The 19,450-nt window shown below is 44.9% G+C and overlaps 1 protein-coding gene across 2 annotated transcripts in view; it reads left to right on the top strand.

The window, feature by feature from the left end:
- Positions 1 to 19,450, top strand: part of fndc3ba (fibronectin type III domain containing 3Ba) — an 84,289-nt gene that overhangs the window by 16,670 nt on the left and 48,169 nt on the right. Inside the window, exons 2-3 of one of the 2 annotated variants that reach the window (XM_088310979.1) lie at positions 12,054 to 12,199; positions 15,483 to 15,558. In XM_088310979.1, coding sequence (XP_088167105.1) covers positions 12,083 to 12,199; positions 15,483 to 15,558 — 193 coding nt within the window. In that variant the 5' untranslated portion in view covers positions 12,054 to 12,082. Of the gene's footprint in view, positions 1 to 12,053; positions 12,200 to 15,238; positions 15,344 to 15,482; positions 15,559 to 19,450 lie in introns of those variants that run through there. The other variant, XM_088310987.1, reaches the window with a different exon arrangement.

Below are 19,450 nucleotides of genomic sequence, written 5' to 3'. Positions count from 1 at the left end.
CAAATAGTGCTCTTGAAGCAATAATGTCTAGTTTGAACTATGAAGGGGGAGAGGGAGAGGGAGGGGAGGGAGGGAGGGAGAGGGAGAGGGAGGGAGAGGGAGAGAGAGGGAGAGAGAGAGAGAGAGAGAGAGAGAGACCCCCCCCCCTCTGAATCGTAATTACCTGCACGCTTACCAAATAGTGCTCTGGAGTTTCGGATTTAAATGAGATCGGGGCAAAAGAGGAAGAAAATCTGGAAACACTGTCGAAGATTTCGAAGAGAAGTGAGTCAGGGTCATGCGCTTGTGGGAGAGTCGCCACTTCCTCTGCATTGGCGGACGCGCGACAACAACACCTGTCGCACACAAAACAAAAAAAAAAGGATGGTAGACTTACATGACAGTCGTGAAGTTTCCAAATATGGACGCAAGTCGTGGTTGTGATGACAGGAAGGTGTGTGTGTGTGTGGGGGTGGGGGTGGGCGTGTGTGTGTGTGTGTGTGTGTGTGTGCGTGGGGGTGTGTGTGTTTGGTCTTGGCTGATGTAACAGCTGGAAACCCGACTTGTGATTGAATGAATGTTGTCGTTTGGTCACTTTGTCTTGTTGTGTTTAGATTTGGACTCCTCCTCCGCCAACTTGCTGACCTACATTACTCCTCTCCTCTCCTCCTCCTCTCCCTCCCCCAGTCAGCTACTTTACCTCCTTTCTCCTCTCGCCATACTCCACGTGACTCCTTTTCTCCTTGTTCTCTCCTCCTCTTCTTTCCTTACCTCCTCCACGCCTTCTTGTTGCCTCCTCCAATCGCCTTCTGCTCCTTTCTTTTGCGAGCGTTCTCCATATTCTCCTCCTCTCCTCCCTGCTCCTCCTCCTTTTCTCCTGGCCTAATTTAGCTATCGTCCCTTGATTTCTCTGGTCGTACTTTTCCTCTTCGTCTCCTTTTCTTCTCTTAGCTCCCTCTCATCTCTAAACCTTACGACGTTGTGCTTGCTCCTCCTCATCGCCTCCCTTCCACTCTCTCCTCCTCCTCTCACCCCACCTCCCCTCCTTCACTCTCTTCTTTGCCCAGCTCTTGCTGTCTTCTACCCTCTTCATCTCCTTACCTGCTCTTGCCTACTTCTGACGCAGCCTCCTCCTTATGTCTCCCCCTCCTCCTGTCACGGGCTCATCCTCCTCTCCTGCTTGCCTTCTCCTCCTCTGTCCAGGCTCTACTGCTCCTTCCTTCATCCAAGCACCCACCTTTCTTCCATTACTCCTCTTTTTTCATACTCCATATCGATCTTCCTATTTTCCACACCACGAGCCCCCTTAACAGCCACCTCCTTTCGCCTCCTCGGCTCCTCTTTTTTAGCCTACTCCTCATCATCTTCTAGTCTTTCATCACCTTCTACTCCTCTAAAAGACTCCTCCACATCTTCTCACAGCCTCTTCTGCCTTCTCTGCCCCATATCCTTCGCCATGCACATCCTCCTCCTCCTCCTCCTCCCCGTCCTCCTCTAGCTTCACTGCCCCTCCCTTTTCTTGGAGCCAACAATTCCTCCCCTTCCAGCCTACTTCTCATCCTCTGCTCCTCCTTCTTCTCCTTCCGCCTCTTCTGGCCTCCTCATCTCCCCACCTAGTCTTCCTCCTCATCTCCCTCACTCCTTCTTTTCATCCTTCTCCTTTCCAGTTCTCTATCTGACACTTCCTCCTCTTTTCCTACTCCTCATCCTTGCTGCTCTTCTTCCCTTAACTCCTGCACCCTCTGACCTCCTTTCCTCCCCTTCCCCACTTCTCCTCCACCTGGCTGCTCCTTTTGCAGCCTCCTCCTCCTCCTCGCCGCTTTCTCCTTCACATCTTTCCCCCCCCCCCCCTTTCTCCCGCCTCTTCTTCTGCGGCGTCGCAGCTACGTGGCTATGTGGCAAGCGTTTGAGCTGTTGCGGCCTCGGAGCTCCTTCTCCAGTGCGCGCACACACACACACACACACACATTAAGACCCACACACGGACAGAGCTTACAGCTGTCCAGCTGCAGGAGGAGGGAGGAGGGAGGTCTCCAGATGTTCACCGGAGCGAGCTTGGCCAAAGTGACGCGAGGACGGTGGATGAGTGTCAAGATGACAACGCCAGACGTGGAAAACATGTTTGCGTCGCTTGATTGTTTGCATGGAGACACACACACACACACACAAACACACCCCCACACGGAGACGCAGTGGCTTTGACAGGCCGGACTAATGTTTGCGCAGGAGCAATAACACAATTAGGATTCCTGGCATTTCTCACTCCACACGCATTTGACCTCTGACCCCTCCCCCTTCCGCACAGGTTGATGTGTTTGTGATTCTTTTATCGCTTTCGCTGGTTTGTAAAAATGAAATGAAAATAAAACGCAGCAGAAGTACGGGTGGTCGACCACAAAGATAGGTCGACGCATCATTTTTGCCCCCGGCTCTTTATATGTGCTGGTTCTGTACATTTGATCATGGACAGCCGAATGTGTGTGTGTGTGAGGGTGCGTGTGCGTGTGTTACATAACCATGGTCTCTTCCTGAGAACGAGGCGGCCTCCTCTTCTTTTTCTTCTTTCTGGGGCCGCTGAGGCCTCGCCAGCAAGCTTTTTCCCGGCAGTCGGTTTGGAGTCAGAGCGCCGTGTTTTGACAGGGAGCTGGAATGCAAAAGAGGCGGGGTCTTTCCAGGAAGTGCATGGCAATAGCGAGGGATCCAGGATTCTTTTTGGCCGCGCTCGCTTCAGTGGAAAAGAAGGCTTTTTAATTGGAAAATGAGGGCACGTTTTGCTGCTTGTCATAACCAAGTCCTGTTTTCAGAAAAAAAAAATTAAATTGCGAAAAGGCAAGATTGTTTCAAGGAGACGTGTTCTGCATTTTATTTTCTCCATTTATAACGGTGCCTTGAATGACGCACTTTATTTTTTTTCTTTATTGTGGCGGATGGACGTTTGCATTATCAAGTGTTTTTTATACATTTTGTTGCATTCATTTAAAAAAAAAATGTTTAAAAAAAATCAGTTATTGTAATTTAAAAAGAATTATTTAAAATTATTAATTAAATAAATTATTATAAAATTAATATATTCTAAAAAAATATTAATCAAATAGAAACTTTTTTTCAAAATTTTACATACACATTTTTTTTTTTTTTAATTTCTCCTCAAAATGACTTGGCCCATTTTTTTTTTCCTTTCCAATCACCGCATGCTCTTTGTTCGTCTTTCTGTCGGGGGCGGTCCTGTCTCATGCCACCCCGCCCTATTTACAGCGCTAGCCCAATCGCGCGTATGGATTTCGTTACCATGCCGACCAGGATGGGATTCGGAAAGTCCAGTTTCTAAGAGCGAGCCCCCCCCCTACCACGAACATTGCATGGATTGCATTTTCACTCGCGCAGGCAGCACTTCATCCACATCTGCTGAACATGTCCACTTCACATTTCCTTGGCTGCTAAATTTGACGCACTTGGGAGTTTCAACAAATCGTATGCAAGCAATTAAAAAGCCACCTTTTCCGTTAGATTTGACTTTAAAACGAAGTCATGAAAACCGTGCACGTCGAGGGCATTGAGATGCATGCATCGTTGTGGTCTACTTATTTAAGGCGGCAAAGAATGCACGCTGCATGCATGACAATGTCCTGTTTTTCTATCAAAGGTCACGTGATGCAGAATGCTGCATGAGACATTTAGAAACGACGCCCCAAAAAAAAAAAAAATAGAAGTCACCGAAGTCACTTGGTCATCTGTTGTGGTTGGTGTTCCTAGAAACTCGGACTTGATGAGAGCTCGATACACATGGCTTCTCGTTTAAAGGCGGCACGCAAGTGCTGAGGACATCGTTTTTTTTTTTGTTGTGTTTTTTTTTTTTTGAAGCGGGACGCGTCCCGACTCGTCGCCCGCCGCACTTTCCAGAATTCTTGGCATTTAAAAAAGGCAGCAGAGAGGCAGCAAATGAAAGAGTGAGGTAGACGGGCAAAAGCTCTATGAAAGAGTCACCCAGGGAAAGTATAATTGCGACCGAGACGCCCTCTAATCAGCTGCGCAGCTTTTCGAGGCCCGTTCCGGAATGTTCCGCTCCGTACAAGCTGCACCAGTCAAGTGAAAAACGGGTGGTTAACTTTTTTTAAAAAATTTTTTATGAGGAATTGATAGTTCTACCTCCACCATGGAAGTTATTTTTGCTTTATCACAATTTCCTGATCTTCACACCCCTTTCACACTTCTTTGCTGTCTTTTTGCTGCGAGGAGAGCAGTGTGAAATCATCGAAAATGACTTTCACGCTGCCTATTTGAGGCATAAATGTTCCTTTGTCCAATTGAAAGTCACCGAGGCGGGTAGGATCAGCCTCGCGTCAAGCAAGAGGCCTCCTGTAAAGCTGGCAAAGAGCTGTAAAGATTAACACTCGCTTCTTCTCCCATCCTATTTTAGTTTTTCAGAAGTCACGCCATGTGCTTGGGTCACCTCAACGCGGTGCTTCTCGAATAGTGGGGCGGGCTCCCCGTGGAGGTGTGCGGTGTGATGCTGAGGGGGGCGTGTGTGACCCTGGGGAACACTTTTCCCCCCCCCGCCGTACTACAATAAAGTGTAATTGCACATCCACGCCAGTAGGTGGCAGTGGCGCTCTTCTTGCCCGTTGTGCGCAGCGAGTATTAACTTTACGGTGTTAGTTTGTTGTGCAACGAAAATGCTATTATTTATAATTGCGACGGAGAGTGGGTGATGGGGGGTGCGAATTGTTTTTTTTTTTTGTAAGGGGGGGGGTGTAACGAAATAATTGAGAAGCACTGCCTTAGCGTCTGATTGCAGAAAGTTGTCGTTGGATGTGGTGTATTTTTTAAAAGGGGAACAGAATTTTAATATCGATCTTGCAATAGCATATCTTTATCAACTATGCTATACATAACACTATAAGGTGTTTTTATTTTTATTTATTTATTTATTTTACCCAAAATGTGAATTTGCAAGAATGGGGCACCAGTTCACACATATCATGTAGCTTTATTTACGTTTAAAATCGTACTAGATATTCATATCATGTAGTCCTGTGATAGACCGCTATGATTTTTCCAGGGCCGATACCGATTATTAGTAGTCACGGAGGCCAATAACCGATATCTGAAGCCGATATTCATATCTAGAAAAAAAGTCAAAATTTGGAAAAATAAAAATCCCAAACTTGACTTAGTTTAAATGCCTTTAAGGGACATATTTATTAAACGACGAGTGATTTCCGGTTTCGTTAAAAGTTGCAAGGGTGTTCGCCAGACGTCTGCAAACACTTTTATATGGTTCCTTGTCACCACCAAATTTTGCGCATGTTCAAAATGTCTTTAAAAGATGTTACTAGCATTCAATTCATTTTAACAGTGTGATTAGTAACAAAGAAAAAATTTGGTATTTTAGCAAGAAACATGTAGTCGTGCATGATTTGCCTTGGCGGGCCACACTAAATGATGCGGCGGGCCAGATCTGGCCCCCGGGCCTTGAGTTTGACACTGTTGTGTTAAATGGACGTTGAGCTGCGTTTTATGTCACACCAGACGTTGGGGTCATCGAATCCTCTTGTTGAAAGATGCTGTGTGTATTTTTTTTTTTCATTTTGGGTGTCGCGTTTCATATTTTTGTTGTGCATCAAGATCATACAAATTTTTTTAATGATTATTTTTTTCTAAATCTTTAACGGAGGTCTTGGCTTTTCTTCTTCCTTCTTCCTCCTCAAGTGAATTTCCGCCCGGTGGGCACATTTGCATGGAGTCAAAGAGCAAGAAATACTTGTTCGTGGCAGAAATGTGTGACGTGGCCCCCACGAATGAGGCCCCCTCCGCTAAATGTGTTGGAGATTACCAAAAAAAAAAAGAGAAAACAAAAAAGCCACACAAGTTCACTTTTTTTTTGTTTAAAACCAATCTAAAAAAATCAGTTTATTGTCTGCTTTTCTCGGCAAGTGCGAATTAGATGCGCAGCTGAGCTTCCAAATTACAGTCATGACATTTTCCAGGGTGTCCACAGGTCATTCAAAAGCCTTAGTCATCCTGAACTCATTCACTACCAACTGAGTAAAAAAAAAATAGACGTATTTAGCCGTCAATGGTATTGAATAAGGTAAAAAAAAAGAAAAAAAGATACGTAAACCTTACAACGTGCAGTTCAATGGTCTTCACTCAACATAACGTCTTTATTTGGAATATGCCGCACTCCCATTGGTCACATATATTGGACGAGAGTTGCTCAAAAAGATCTTAAAATGTCTTACATTTGATAGAGATGCGACGTGCGACAAATACTCTGGCTTTCAAGTAATTATTGGAGGTATAATAGAGGCGAGGTGGGAGCCTGTGTAAAAATAATCATGCTGAAAGAAAACCCTGACAAGGTGTGTGGTACTTTTTTTTTCAGTAACTGTTACGCTTAACGCATCCGATTGGAAACTTTTTGTCGTTCCAGGAAGTAAAAGCATGAAAGGTTCCTTGAAAAGGAAATCTGTTTTGGTCTGTGGCGGTGATGCCTCTTGCCAAGGATGAAATGCTTTCATTAGTGCGTTTTTTTTTTTTTTTTTTGGATGCCACTTCCTGCTCTGCCCCTAACCCAATCTCGTCCTACTTTTGAGAGAATGTTTTGTTTTTGCTTCCGTTCTCACTTCCAGACAGCACCGTGAACTAAAATTTCCCGGGATTGTACTTTTTGATGTGGCTTGTGTTGACTTGATGCCGAGGATGTTGTGCTTTTCTTGAGGTCACAGAAGCTTCAAGTGTGTCTAAATGTGTCTCTTTAGAACCTTTGTGGTTCCAGAATGTCTAAAGAACGTTGCTGGAGTGTTGCGTTTGTTTGTAAATTGGACCTTGCTTCTAGTGGTGGAACAATTATAGGGGCCGATATTTGTCATTTTGCCGATTATCGGCATCAGTCTTTTTTTTAACTTTCAAGGCCGATAAATTAAAAGCCGGTTTATTTTGGCTCGCTTCAGCGCACTCTCCCTCTCTCTCTCTCTAGCTCTCTCAAGCTTTCTTTCTTCCTCTCTCTCTCTTTCCCTCTCTCTCTGTCTTTCTCTCTCTCTCTCTCTCTCTCTCTCTCTCTCTCTCTCTCTCTCTCTCTCTCTCTCTCTCTCTCTCTCTCTCTCTCTCTCTCTCTCTCTCTCTCTCTCCTCTCTCTCTCTCTCTCTCTCTCTCTCTCTCTCTCTCTCTCTCTCTCTCTCTCTCTCTCTCTCTCTCTCTCTCTCTCTCTCTTTAGGTCTCTCTCTAGCTCTCTCAAGCTCTCTGTCTTTTTCTCTCTCTCTCTCCATCTCTCTTTAGGTCTCTCTCTAGCTCTCGCAAGCTCTCTCTCTTTTTCCCTCTCTCTCTCTCTTTCTCTTTCTCTCTCTCTCTTTCTCTCTCTGTCTTTTTCTCTCTTTCTCTCTCTCTTGCTCTCATTCTCTTTCTCTCTTCTCTCTCTCTTTAGGTCTCTCTCAAGCTCTCTCTCTTTCTCTCTCTCTCGCTCATTCTCTTTCTCTCTCTCTCTCTCTCTCTCTCATTCTCTTTCTCTCTCTCTCGCTCTCTCTAGGTCTCTCTCGCTCTCTCTCTCTGCTGTGCTGGTGGCCCTGCCTGCAGAAGCAGATTGGCCCGCCCACAGCACCATCTGATAGGTTCCCAGGGCAGTGGGTAGCAGCCAATCAGCAGTAAGCTGCCTGTTTGCTTTTTCAGCTCGATTCACACGCACTATGGGAGAAGTCCCGCGAGCCGAGGAAGGTAAGGCAACAGACTTTGGCGAAATATTGATAAATGTTAGTCGACTACAACTCACAACTAAAAGAAAACTATTTGGCATAGTGAACTAAAAAAGAGTTGTTTTCATTGAACTTTAAGACATGCAGCTCAGCCTGGGAGCTCTGTGCACTTTTAAAATGAGATCTTTTAAAAAAAAAAAAAAAAAAAAAAGCTTTAATTTGTACTTAACGTGTGCTTAAACTAAGTCAAGTTTTGGAGTTTTTACCTTTCAAAATTTTGACAGCATTTCAACCCTTTTACCGATAAATCAATATCGGCTTCAAATATCGGTTATCGCCTCCCATGACTACTAATTATTGGTATCGGCCCTAAAAAAAGCATATTGTTCTATCACTACTTGCTACTAAAGGAGTGTTTTGTTTTTGCTTCCAATCTCAGTCGCAGGATTGCAGGGAGTGACTAAAACTAAAAGTTGATTGAATCTAACTTTCACTTTCACTTTTTGTTTGAGCGTATAAATCTTCCTAGTCACCTGTCCTGTGCTGAAAGCATCTGATTGGAACAATTCTGCTCCCAGAAAGTATCAATCACTAAAATGCCCCAAAACTTTGCGTTTTTTTTTTTTTTTTTTACTGCGATCTCTTGGCCTACTTTTGGGGGAATGTTTTGTTTGGACTTCCACTCTTATCTCAAATCGATGAAACGTTTGGAATGAGAAGCAAGAAACGCTTCAGATGCGGTTTTGTGGCGGTGTCAAATCCGTTTTTGGGTCTCTCTCCGAGGAGGTGCCGAGAAACTTGTTGGTGCACGTTTTTCCAAGTCTTGCGTGATTGTGTGTTTGTTTGTTGGGTGAGTGTCCATTTGCATTCCGCTCCTCCCATTCCTCACCGTCGACGACGTATCATTACTGCAATTACAAGGCAGGAGGATGGTAACGCGCGCGCACGCACACACATTCAATCAATGCAAACACACTGGCTGCATATGTGCTGCTGGCCCATGTGGGAAACCTCCAAAGCTTCCATCTTTTATAAATCCTCGCTCTATCACACCCGAGTGTGTGTGTGTGTGTGTGTTCACTTCAGCACAGCATTCCTTTCCACCCTTCTACCCCCCTTCGCTGTATCTCCATGTCTCCTCCACTCCACCTCAGCTAAGAAGGTACTCACACAATCTCAATGTTTGTGTGTGTGTGAGTGAGAGAGAGAGAGAGAGAGCGCCCGAGAGAGCGACAGCGGGTGCCTCCTTCACTGAATACCTTTTGTAAAAGGAGCCAGGCTTGAATGGGAGTGGTGTCGGTGGCAGTTTCCCACCATATTTAGCAGCTCCGCCCCATCCCCCCTTTATTTCCTTTTTTTTTTTTTTTTTTTTTAACTCCACTTACACGCACACACAAACATACACGCATTCATGTTTAGTAGCAATTAGATGCCAGCACAGAGTAACCTTGTCAGCTGATAAGGCGTTAAATGGACTTGAATGCACCCGAGCCACTTTTTTGGTGTGTGCGCGTGCGTCCATGCGTGCGGCGGTGACACCTGAGAGCGTAGCGCGCGTGCACGTAGGCGCGTGCTTGTGTGTGTGCGTGTGACGTGAGGTGGTTTTTATCCTGAGGCCGTCGCGCTGAACAAAAGGCGACTGATGCATAAGATAAGCGCGAAAATCATCGCGATGGAATCGAATTATCTGATTGCGTCACGCCACCGCAGCTGTGGAAGTGCGCGCAAGGCAGCGTCAAGCGTGAGCGTTTGGGTGTGAAAAGTGCAAATGAATTATTGCTGCTGCGCTTCTTCGTCCTGTTGAGGATCCACTGAGACAACAAAAAAAAAATGCGTGTTTAAATAGTTTGTGTAATATGTCGAATTTATTGCGACTCCTTCTCAAATTGGTAACCGGAAGATGAAGAAGACTTTCACAACTACTATCAGATCTACGATATCTTGTAAGGTTGCAGTTATCATAAAAGATTTTTGGTATTGGGTTATCCGCCGATAATTCTATTGAAAAATTTAAACAATTATAGAAATGTATCATTTTAAATACAATTTTGCTGGTGAAAGAACAATGATGGCTGCCGAACAGAAAATGAACAACCAGTTGTTTTTCATTTTTACAAGTGCCACATTTTTTTTTAAACCTTGAATATCATCAAACGAAATATTAGTAAGACACTTTGGCCTAATAGTTAAAATGCCGCAACCGCATTAGCAATTTTGTCGGCGAAAACAGGACATTTGACTTAGCATGGTTTGGTTAAAACTGCTAACTATTAACCGCAACTTTGTCATCCGTGAGTATCAAAGTGTGAGGAGTCGTTTTCACCTATTAAAGTCATGTGCTGACTTTTTGGCAGCTCACTCGATTAGCGGCTAGCTGCTAGCCATTAGCCACTAACGGCAGGAACGGGTGCTGTATTATACAATGTTAGCATCCTTAATTAGCAATTGAACAATTGATTTCAGGATGTTGTGTTTGTGATTATAACCAAAGATGTGATTCGTTTACTTTGAATTAATAATAATAATAAATAAGATTTGAAAGCGCCTTTGTGTAGCAGCATTAAGCTAGCGGAAGCCCAAGTTGCTTGTTTCAAAACCGCTCCCGTCTAATTGTCCTCGTTTAATGTTTAGTTCTCCAGTCAACTTCAACTGAGGGTGACATTAAACATCTTAGACTTTTTTTTTTGGGCAAATATTGTTCACTCGCTAACCAAACTGTTGCCTTGTCGTGAACTGAGCCGCGTTGCGTTCACTGGCGCATCCGTTTATCAGCCACATCATGCGTTGGGTTAAAAAAAAAAAAAAAAAACCGCATCCGCACGCCTCCTGAAAGGCCACTTAAAGGCGGCAGACACAACAAAATCAGATTAGAGCAAGTAACTGCCTGGACTAGACAAAAGCTCAACTATTCATTTTGAGGCTAAGTTGGACTTAACCTTTTTTGTATTTGCTGTAAATGCTCTTAAGAGCGGCCAGCAAAGCTCCTTACCTCACGACGTGCAGTTTTGCTGGTGAATATTCAAAGTGCACTCAGTGTGTGTGTGTGTGTTATAAAATATTCCTTATGTATTCATGATGTGGCTATACTGTCATATCAGCACAAATGCCAAATTTGCTAGGTTTCAAACTAAATATTTACTTGATGATGCTTGTAAATAACGTCTCACCTGTTTAGTTTGCTGCTGTTACTCGTGACTTTCCTTGCACTTGTTCTCGTTGTGCCTGGGAGGTGCGTCTCTTCACACAAAGGCCAATCACTGACTTACACGCCGGTTGACTTATAGGCTTAGGCCTCATTGTTGTGCTCTGTGGCGTCTTTGCAATTATGTCCTGGTTCATTTTGCTAAAGGATCACAAAAAAAAAAAAAATACACACATGGGGCTACTTCCATGCTAAGCTAACTTTAGCGGTTGTGTGTAACCTCTCTTCTCGCCTTGCTCTTCTTTTTCCTGGCAGCGTCGCGAGTAGTGTTACCATCTGTCTGCGATGTGTCCTGGAAGCTGCATGGGGTGCGTGCGTGTGTGTGTGTGTGTTTTGAGGCAGGATGGCCAGGCCGAGCTGGGAGCGCAGCTCGGCTGGAGAAAAAGACTTTAGCGGTTGGAGTGCAGCGTGTGATTAAAACTGTTGAGGCAGAGCCAACATGGCAAGGGTGATGTTGGCGTGTGCGTGCCGACCTATATAAGAGTGTGCGCGTGTTTATGGTTCAACAGTGCGAACCGCAGCAGTGTGATCGACTAACCCTCTTGAAGATCTTGTTGGTCCAAGAGGATGCGAGAATGAAGACGCACAGCTGTGTGTGTGTGTGGTTTTTTTTTGAAGGGGGGGCATTTATTTACTCAACTCGCGGTTGAGCTGAACTGAACCAAACAACTTAGTGGGACTGTGATAATCCTTTATGCAATGGATATTGGAACACAAAAGATGGTGCAGCACATGTAGACAGACAACGTCAAAACTAATCGGGAGTATATACGATAAATTACTAACGATTGATCAGCCTATTTCTTTAATTTTGGGGGTTGGGTTGATCCCTTTAAATAAAACTAGTCTGGTCCACCAATCTTATCTCCTTCCAGAGAGGTCAGGAAAAAGAAATCAGCCAAGAGGAGATGTTTGAAGTGCTCATTCATATTTATTTCTAGCCTAATTGTGTTGCTGCACCATTTGTGTTCAAATATCCGTTGCTTGGAGTGTTAACGTAAATGCTGTTTGTTAACATACGGATGACCGATGTCCCAAATGCCGCATGGCCGCTGTGTGGTGCCTTGTTTGCTATGAGGCAACATGGCAACACTTGAACATGTGACTGATATCAAGCGAAATGCAACATTACATCCTGTACATGCATGTGTGGGTGACTCATGTCTCTCTCTGTACTTTCCCAGGTAGGGCAGTTGAGTGAATTTCTCCATGAATGTACGTCACAATGATGATGACAGACCAGATTCCACTGGACTTGGCTCCGCCGCCTCTCCTGAACGGGGAGGTCCCGCTCATGCCGCACATGGTTAACGGTGACGCAGCGCAGCAGGTAAACACACACGCGCACGCACACCCCAACACACACTCGCCCTCATTCTGCGAGCGCACTCATTCGTTCTCCTGTCGGATATGCCGCTGCCTCAGGTTGCAACATGAACACACGCACACAAACGCACGCGCACAGAGTAATGGGTGGTGCTACACTAAGACAGACTGACAAAAACTCACATGTTTTTCCTGTGTGTACCAGCAAAATACTCGAATACAGGACAAATTGCTCCACAATAAACTGGTGGCAAACTAATATAGAAAGACAAGAATACAGACACACACGTGAGTTCTTGTGTGGGGCAGCCCATGAAAAACAATTTCCCATCAATAAAGGTGGGACTTCCATGGTGGGGCCACATTAATACAAAAAGATGAGAATACATACACACACCCTAGCGTTTGAATTGTGCGGACCAACCAAAATGTCCCCACAACAGAGTGTATGAAAGTGGTGCCACACTAACACAGAAAGACAGGCCCATGAACACAGTTTTTTCTTGTGTAGATCAACCAACATGTCCCTTCAAAAGGTAGGATGTCAAAGATGGTTCCACACTAGATTAGAAAAACAAGAACACACACATTGTTATTTTTACTTTGTAGACCAACCAAAAGGCCCCCACAAAAAAAAAAATCCCTTCAATTAAGTGTGAGTGCCAATAGTGTGTCAGGACCGCTTCCCAGCCGAGGCTGGAAAGCGGTGGAAGGTGGATCCTTAATCGCAGACTCAGGAGGAATTGACTGACAGGATGTTTATTGGAAGCCGTCAAGCAATACACAATAATCACTATGAAGCAGTATCTATAAATTTAGTAACCGCAAGGGTTCTATGAGTACAGCCGCCGGAGAGGCGAAACACAAAACGCTGGGAGACCGAGTCACTCCAGGAAAAAATAAGGAATCAACAGAAAAAGCTTGCAACGCAAGAAACCGAAAACAATGCTTACCACGAAAGGGTGAAGACAAAATCCAATTGAAAACGATAAACTTAAAGCGAGCCGAATAGTAGCTGGGGAAATTCAAAACATGAAAACGCAAACAACAGAACAAGAGCAAATCGCGAGCAGAACAATCTGTGAACGAGAGCATGAGCAATAGCATGAGCAACGTGGAACAATAGTCCGACGCGGGTATGTCCGCGTCGGCTGCTTAAGTAGTCCAATGATTAATGTCTTAATGACATTCAGCTGTGGCGATCGGGAGCGCGTCTCGCTCGTGGCCGCTTCCCGGAGCGGAGCCGCCGGGCCACGCCCACTTGCTGGAGACGCCGCAGACGGATCGTGACATAGTGGGGCCACAGTAATACAGAAAGCGACAAACTCTCTTATTTTCTTGTAGTAGCCAAAACGAAGCAAAATCCCCCATCAGTTCAGGTGAGAAGTCAAGGGTGGTGCCACCCACACTACCACAAAACAACACATTCTGACACACACAAAATATCATCATAATTGTGAAGCCACACCAAAATGTCCCCACAATGTAGGTTGGCCTTCAAGGATGGTGCCACACTTGCATAGAAAGACAAGAACAAACACACACACAGCAACACTCAGCACAGTCACTTCTAGCTGAGTCACATCCTGTTGGACACTGACATGTTCATATTTTTAGTTTCATTACTAAGCGTGATGTTGGCGACTATTGCGTACTGTAGACTTAAATAGTAGCAAGACAAACATTTTTTTTCTTCTAAGTACTTTTGCTCAGCTGTTTTTTTTTTTTACGATACTTCTGCTGTGTCTGAAGTGGGCCACGTCGTCCGAGTGGACTATCTTCCCCTCCCCTGGTGGTGGGTGGTGCTCGGGGATGGAAGGGGGTGTTTTTGGCATCAGCACGCTAGCTTTTTTTTTCTTTTTTTTTTTTTATATAACTCCAAAGGCCTGCAGCCTAAACTTAGTGTGCAACCAAAGATGGAGACCGATGATTATACACATTTATCTACGTTTGTGTGTGTGTGTTGAGTCTGACGGCTCGTCTGTCATCTTCCCGAGATGTGCTGTTTATATCAGGAGTTGGCAAACATTTGAACTTTTAAAACAGACAGATGGCCTTGGTCAAGGAATAGAATAGGGAAAAAAAGTCCTAATCTAATTGGAAAATTTGATAAAGGGTTTATTTTATTAATAGAGTCACTGATGCCGGAGTCCCCCCCCCCCCCCCCTAACTGTCTGTTTCGTAACTATCGCGCCATCGAGATCAAACGCTGATCAGAGTCGGTCACTTGACCCTTTTTTGCCAGTCACATATATATATATATATATATATATATATATATATATATATATATATATATATATATATATATATATATTATTTTCAAATGGCCAAAATATAATCCCAAAAATCATGGATAAACTGCTGATAAGCGTTCCCCCCCCCCCCCCCCCCCCCAAAAAAAAAAAAAATTGTGGTAATCTGGTGGAAACGTTTGAAATATTATTCTGATAAATTATAAATATTTGGTGTGTGTCAACGTGAAATATCGAAAGTTGCTCCCAAGGTGAATTGAATGCGCTGATTTAGAATTTCAAATAGTCATGACGCAAATTTCTTTAACAGAGAAATTTGGTTTGAAAATGTTGAACTGTGGGAAAACTGAATTTTTGCGATGAGAAAAATAATAGCCTGTGAGGCGTGAATTTTTGGAATATGCGCAAATTGGAACGATGTGAGTCGGATGAATTATGTGGAAGTCGATGCATGTCAAAAGCCAATGTTATTTTGTGAATATTTTTCGCATTCACGCAAGAATATAAACGGCAGCATCTGCAGTTTAGTCCACAGTGGGCCTCCGCCCACACGGTCTGGCGGAGGGGTTTTCTCAGCCCTCGGCAAACGCGGGTCACCCTGTACTCGGCGGTGGTTCCCATGGCAACAGCCGCCGCCGCTGCAGCAGCCGACAGGGCAGGAAGTGTGCGACTGTGCGTGTGCGAGGAAGAGGAGCGGCTTGGCGCTGCGAGGGGCGAGCACGCCGCCTCCAAAGGCAGGATATGACTGTTATTTTTCGTAGCGCGGCACACCTGTAGCGCATCGGCGCTGGCGTGTGCGTGCACGTGCGTGTGCGCGTGCAATGGAGGGTCACCTGTTTCATGTCTGCAGCCACGTGTACACGCTCAACCATCTGCACGCCGACAACATGACGGTAAGGCGGGGACGTCGGGCGCGCCGCTGCGCTTTTAATGGCCGTGTTATGTCACCGCCGCCTGTCAATCGTCCGATTGGACGACGTGATGTCGTCTTCTTCTTCATCTAAACTTGTGTGTGTGTGTTTTTGGATGCAGGTTATTCTGGTACAGGTGAACCCGGGGGAGACGTTCACCATCCGGGCAGAGGACGGCTCGCTGCAATGCATCCAGGGTCAGTATTTCTTGCCGGTTTTCCCGTTGTCATAGCGATGTCAGTGTGCGTATATATATGTGTGTGTGTGTACCTTGGTTTTAAATTCAAGGTTTTGTTCACATTGGGTGCATAATGCAAGAAAAAAAAAAACATTTGCTTTTTTTCCCCATTTCAGAAAGTCTAATTGTTTCTTTTTGGAAAAGTGCAACAGAAATAGTTTCTCTTCTCTTTAGTAACGAGCAGCATCAGTAGCCCGCCTTCTTTTTAGGAACGTCGTGGAACTGAATTATTTGTCTCCATTTTTAAGAATAGTTTGGACATTGTGAATTATTAGCGGTACCATATTTTCTCAACCGCAGGGCCCTCGTAAAAGTCTCGCATTTTCTCATAATACCGAGGTTGTGGGTTCGATTCCGGCTCTGCCTTCCTGGGTGGAGTTTGCATGTTCTCCCCTTGGCTGCGTGGGTTTTCTCCAGGTACTCCGGTTTCCTCCCACATTCCAAAAACATGCATGGCAGGCTGATTGAACGCTCTAAATTGCCCCTAATTAGGAGTGTGAGCGCGGATGGATGTGTGCGCTGTGATTGGCCGGCAACCCGTTCGGGGTGTCCCCCGCCTACTGCCCGAAGACAGCTGGGATAGGCTCCAGCACCCCCCGCGACCCTTGTGAGGAGAAGTGGCACAGATAATTGATGGATGGATAAAGGTGGGACTTCCATGTTGGGGCCACATTAATATAGAAAGATGAGAATACATACACACACCCTTGCGTTTGAATTGTGCGGACCAACCAAAATGTCCCCACAACCGAGTGTATAAAGGTGGTGCCACACTGACACAGAAAGGCAGGCCCATGAACGCAGGCTTTGCTTGTGTAGATCAACCAACATGTCCCTTCAAAAGGTAGGATGTCAAAGATGGTTCCACATTAGACTCCACGAGGCGCCAGAAGCGTTACAGATAATGGATGGATGGATTTAAGGATGGTCAGCACGTGGTCGTGAAAACCCCAAATAATTGTGATTTTCCCGAACCAGAACGTGAGCTGCACTGCGTTGCTTCACACTTGTGACTTGAAGCGCCATGTTCAAGTGCATTGTGCATGACCTTTCCTCGCTGATCTCTTTTTAAGGACACCCTGAACGTTTCGTAGTCGTTGCAAGCACACACCGTGAACAAGTGTCCGATTCAGTCCAACGGTGATGGAAACAGTAACTGCTTTCATTGTGTTCAGCACGTCACAGTCAAAGAAAGTCTCGGTCGCTCTTTCTTTGTGCAGGACGAGGGAGGGGGGTGGGGGAGGGAGGGGGAGTGAAATGTAAGCCGGGGATTCCCCTTAATCTTGCATCACGGCATCTCATATTGGTGATGTCAGCGGAGTGTTGAAAGAGCGCCGTTGTTCCATCCGTCTCGACTCCGAAACACACCTGACCCCCAACCCCCCCCCCCCCCTCCCAGTGTCCCACACCCATCTGCGAAATGCTAACTCATTAAACCCCCCCCGTCGTTTACCCACCCGCCAAGTAATTGAATTTACACCCCCCCCTGAGGGCATCATTTCAGAGGGGGAGGGGGCCATACCTGCCTTAAGTATACGAAGGTATTTAGGGTGGGGTGGAGGCTTTCTGGGGGCCATTTTTTTTTTTTTTAGGTGGGGGAGCAATTTTCCGGAGTTTTGCCGGAAGGAGCTCTCCATGGCCCACCATCATGACTACAGATGGACTGATTAAGCAGGTCAATGCAAAGTTTCAACGGTTGTCAGGAATTTTGTTGACGCTGAATCTGGGAATTGTTTTTTTCCGAATTGGTTCCAGTTTTTGAGATATCCCATATTTTTAAGAAATCTGCTCATTTTGACATTGGCATTATCTTGATGCTTCTACGATGAGGCTGTTTTCGTCTTTTCAGGTATTTGCACTTTAACCGTGTTCTGCCGGTCCGTCCTCCGTCTGCGACATGAGGAGCCTTCCGTCATCGTCCCTCCGTACTTAAAAATAATCGTCCTCCGTTCTCGTCCGTCCTCATACTTAACTTCTTACTTAAAACCTTTCAATCCCAGCATTTTTCTGGATTTGGACTGATTTTGCGAGGCCAACGGAATATTCTGTTCTAATGCTATATAAACGCGGAGCTATTATGAAAAAAAAAAAAAAAAAAAAGAAAAGAAAAGACGTACAAATACGTCTTTGGGAGGCGAAAAGGTATATGCATGTCTTATGCATTGAAGGAGTTAAAAATCGCTACTTTTCTCTAGTCGGGCAGTTTTATTGTATTGCAGTTTTACCTCGTTATTTTTGGCCTAGTTTCTTGCGTTCGTAACTGCTTAATAAAGCTGCAAGCCTCATAAAAAAAAAATGGTGGACTTCACTTATTGTGTTTGGGCCTTTAATAGCTCACCAAAAGTGAAGGAACGCAATCGAAAAAAAAATTGAGGCAATAAAAAAAAAAGGATGTCATTTTCTGACTTGGAAGCCCGAAATTATTCAAATATCAGTAAATTATCTTTGTCAAAATGTTTTTTTAAAAATTGTCCTGGCCATTATCAGCACGTCATTTGGACAAATATCGGCATCTGACTCAATGCCTGCTCGCGAGTCTTCTTTTTGTTGCAAGTGCGAACACATCCCAAAGAGTTGCGGGCTAAATCCATTTGGTCGTCATAACTCAAATCTCCCCGAGAGTTTTCAAGATTTACAAGCACATGTGAATTATGAAATACTTGCAAGCGCCCTCCAGATTATGTAATTTTTTTAATTTTTCTTTTTTAGACGGGGAGGGCGAGATAATAAAATTCCATGTTTGCTTGAAAATGAGCTTGAAGCCAGACGCCTGTTGTTGCTAATGAGCTGGACTTGACAGATATGCGTGGGTGTGTGTGTGTGTGGGGGGGGGGGGGGGGTGCGTGTGTGTGATGAATCTATTTTGGCAAAAACAGAGGGCACTTTACAAATATATATATATATAAAAAAACTTAGTTGTGCCCCTTCAGGTAATTTCTACCTCTGTTTCTCTCTCTCTCTCACACACACACGCACACGCCCACCCCCGCGCACAGCAGGGTGCAAATACACACACATAACTAATGCGAGCAATCACACTGAATCTTAGTTTGGTTTCGCCTTGACTGATGCTGCCAACCACCACCTACGATTAAACCTACTGACCTCCTTACAGTGTGTGTCTGTCTCCCAAGTGTGTGGGGGTGTGCGCGCGTGTGTGTGTGTGTGTGTGTGCTCTCCACAATAATATGTTCATTCAAACATAACCTTCGGGCTTAAGACACTCCCTCTCTGGCAAATTAGCCCCCCCATTTGATTGGAGTGGATTGCCGTGAAAACACGCACACACACACACGCGCGCGCACACGCACGCACACGTGCGCAATTTTTTATGATGTTAGCTTAACACACTTAAACGCCAACGTTTTGTCTTTTTTTTCTCTCTCTCAGGGGGTTTCGCAAGAACACGCCGCGACATGATTTTCATGTGCCCTGCTGTGATGTCATTGGATGCAAATATTTTTAACACTCAACTTTATTAATAGAACAGCGGCAACTCCAGGGCACGTTGCGTTTTTGTGGCGGTGAATCATGCAACTGTTATTTCGTAGAAATTCATCAATTGATATCCAACCAGGAAGGTATATAATAGCGTTATGCATGCTTGAAGGTGGCGGCAAAGCACTTTTTTTGTATTAGGCAAGGCTGACTAAATGAAGCTCCTCCCCCTCACTTCAACCGATTTCCTTGGCACAAGATGGTACCAAAGCACTATTTCTATATTGGACGTTGCTTATGTGAGTTTTTTGGGTGAATTAAGGCGATGGGGATATTTTCGAATTCGCTCTCATCAATTCATCGAAATTGAAAATGGACATCGCAATCTACGAGAATTATTATTTTTTTTTTTA

Source organism: Idiotropiscis lumnitzeri, chromosome 1 (assembly GCF_059441095.1).
Source record: "Idiotropiscis lumnitzeri isolate Australia: NSW breed Sydney's pygmy pipehorse chromosome 1, RoL_Ilum_1.0, whole genome shotgun sequence".
Lineage (NCBI taxonomy): Eukaryota > Metazoa > Chordata > Actinopteri > Syngnathiformes > Syngnathidae > Idiotropiscis > Idiotropiscis lumnitzeri.
Note: the sequence above shows the minus strand (reverse complement) of the source record. Positions and strands in the feature narration are given on the sequence as shown.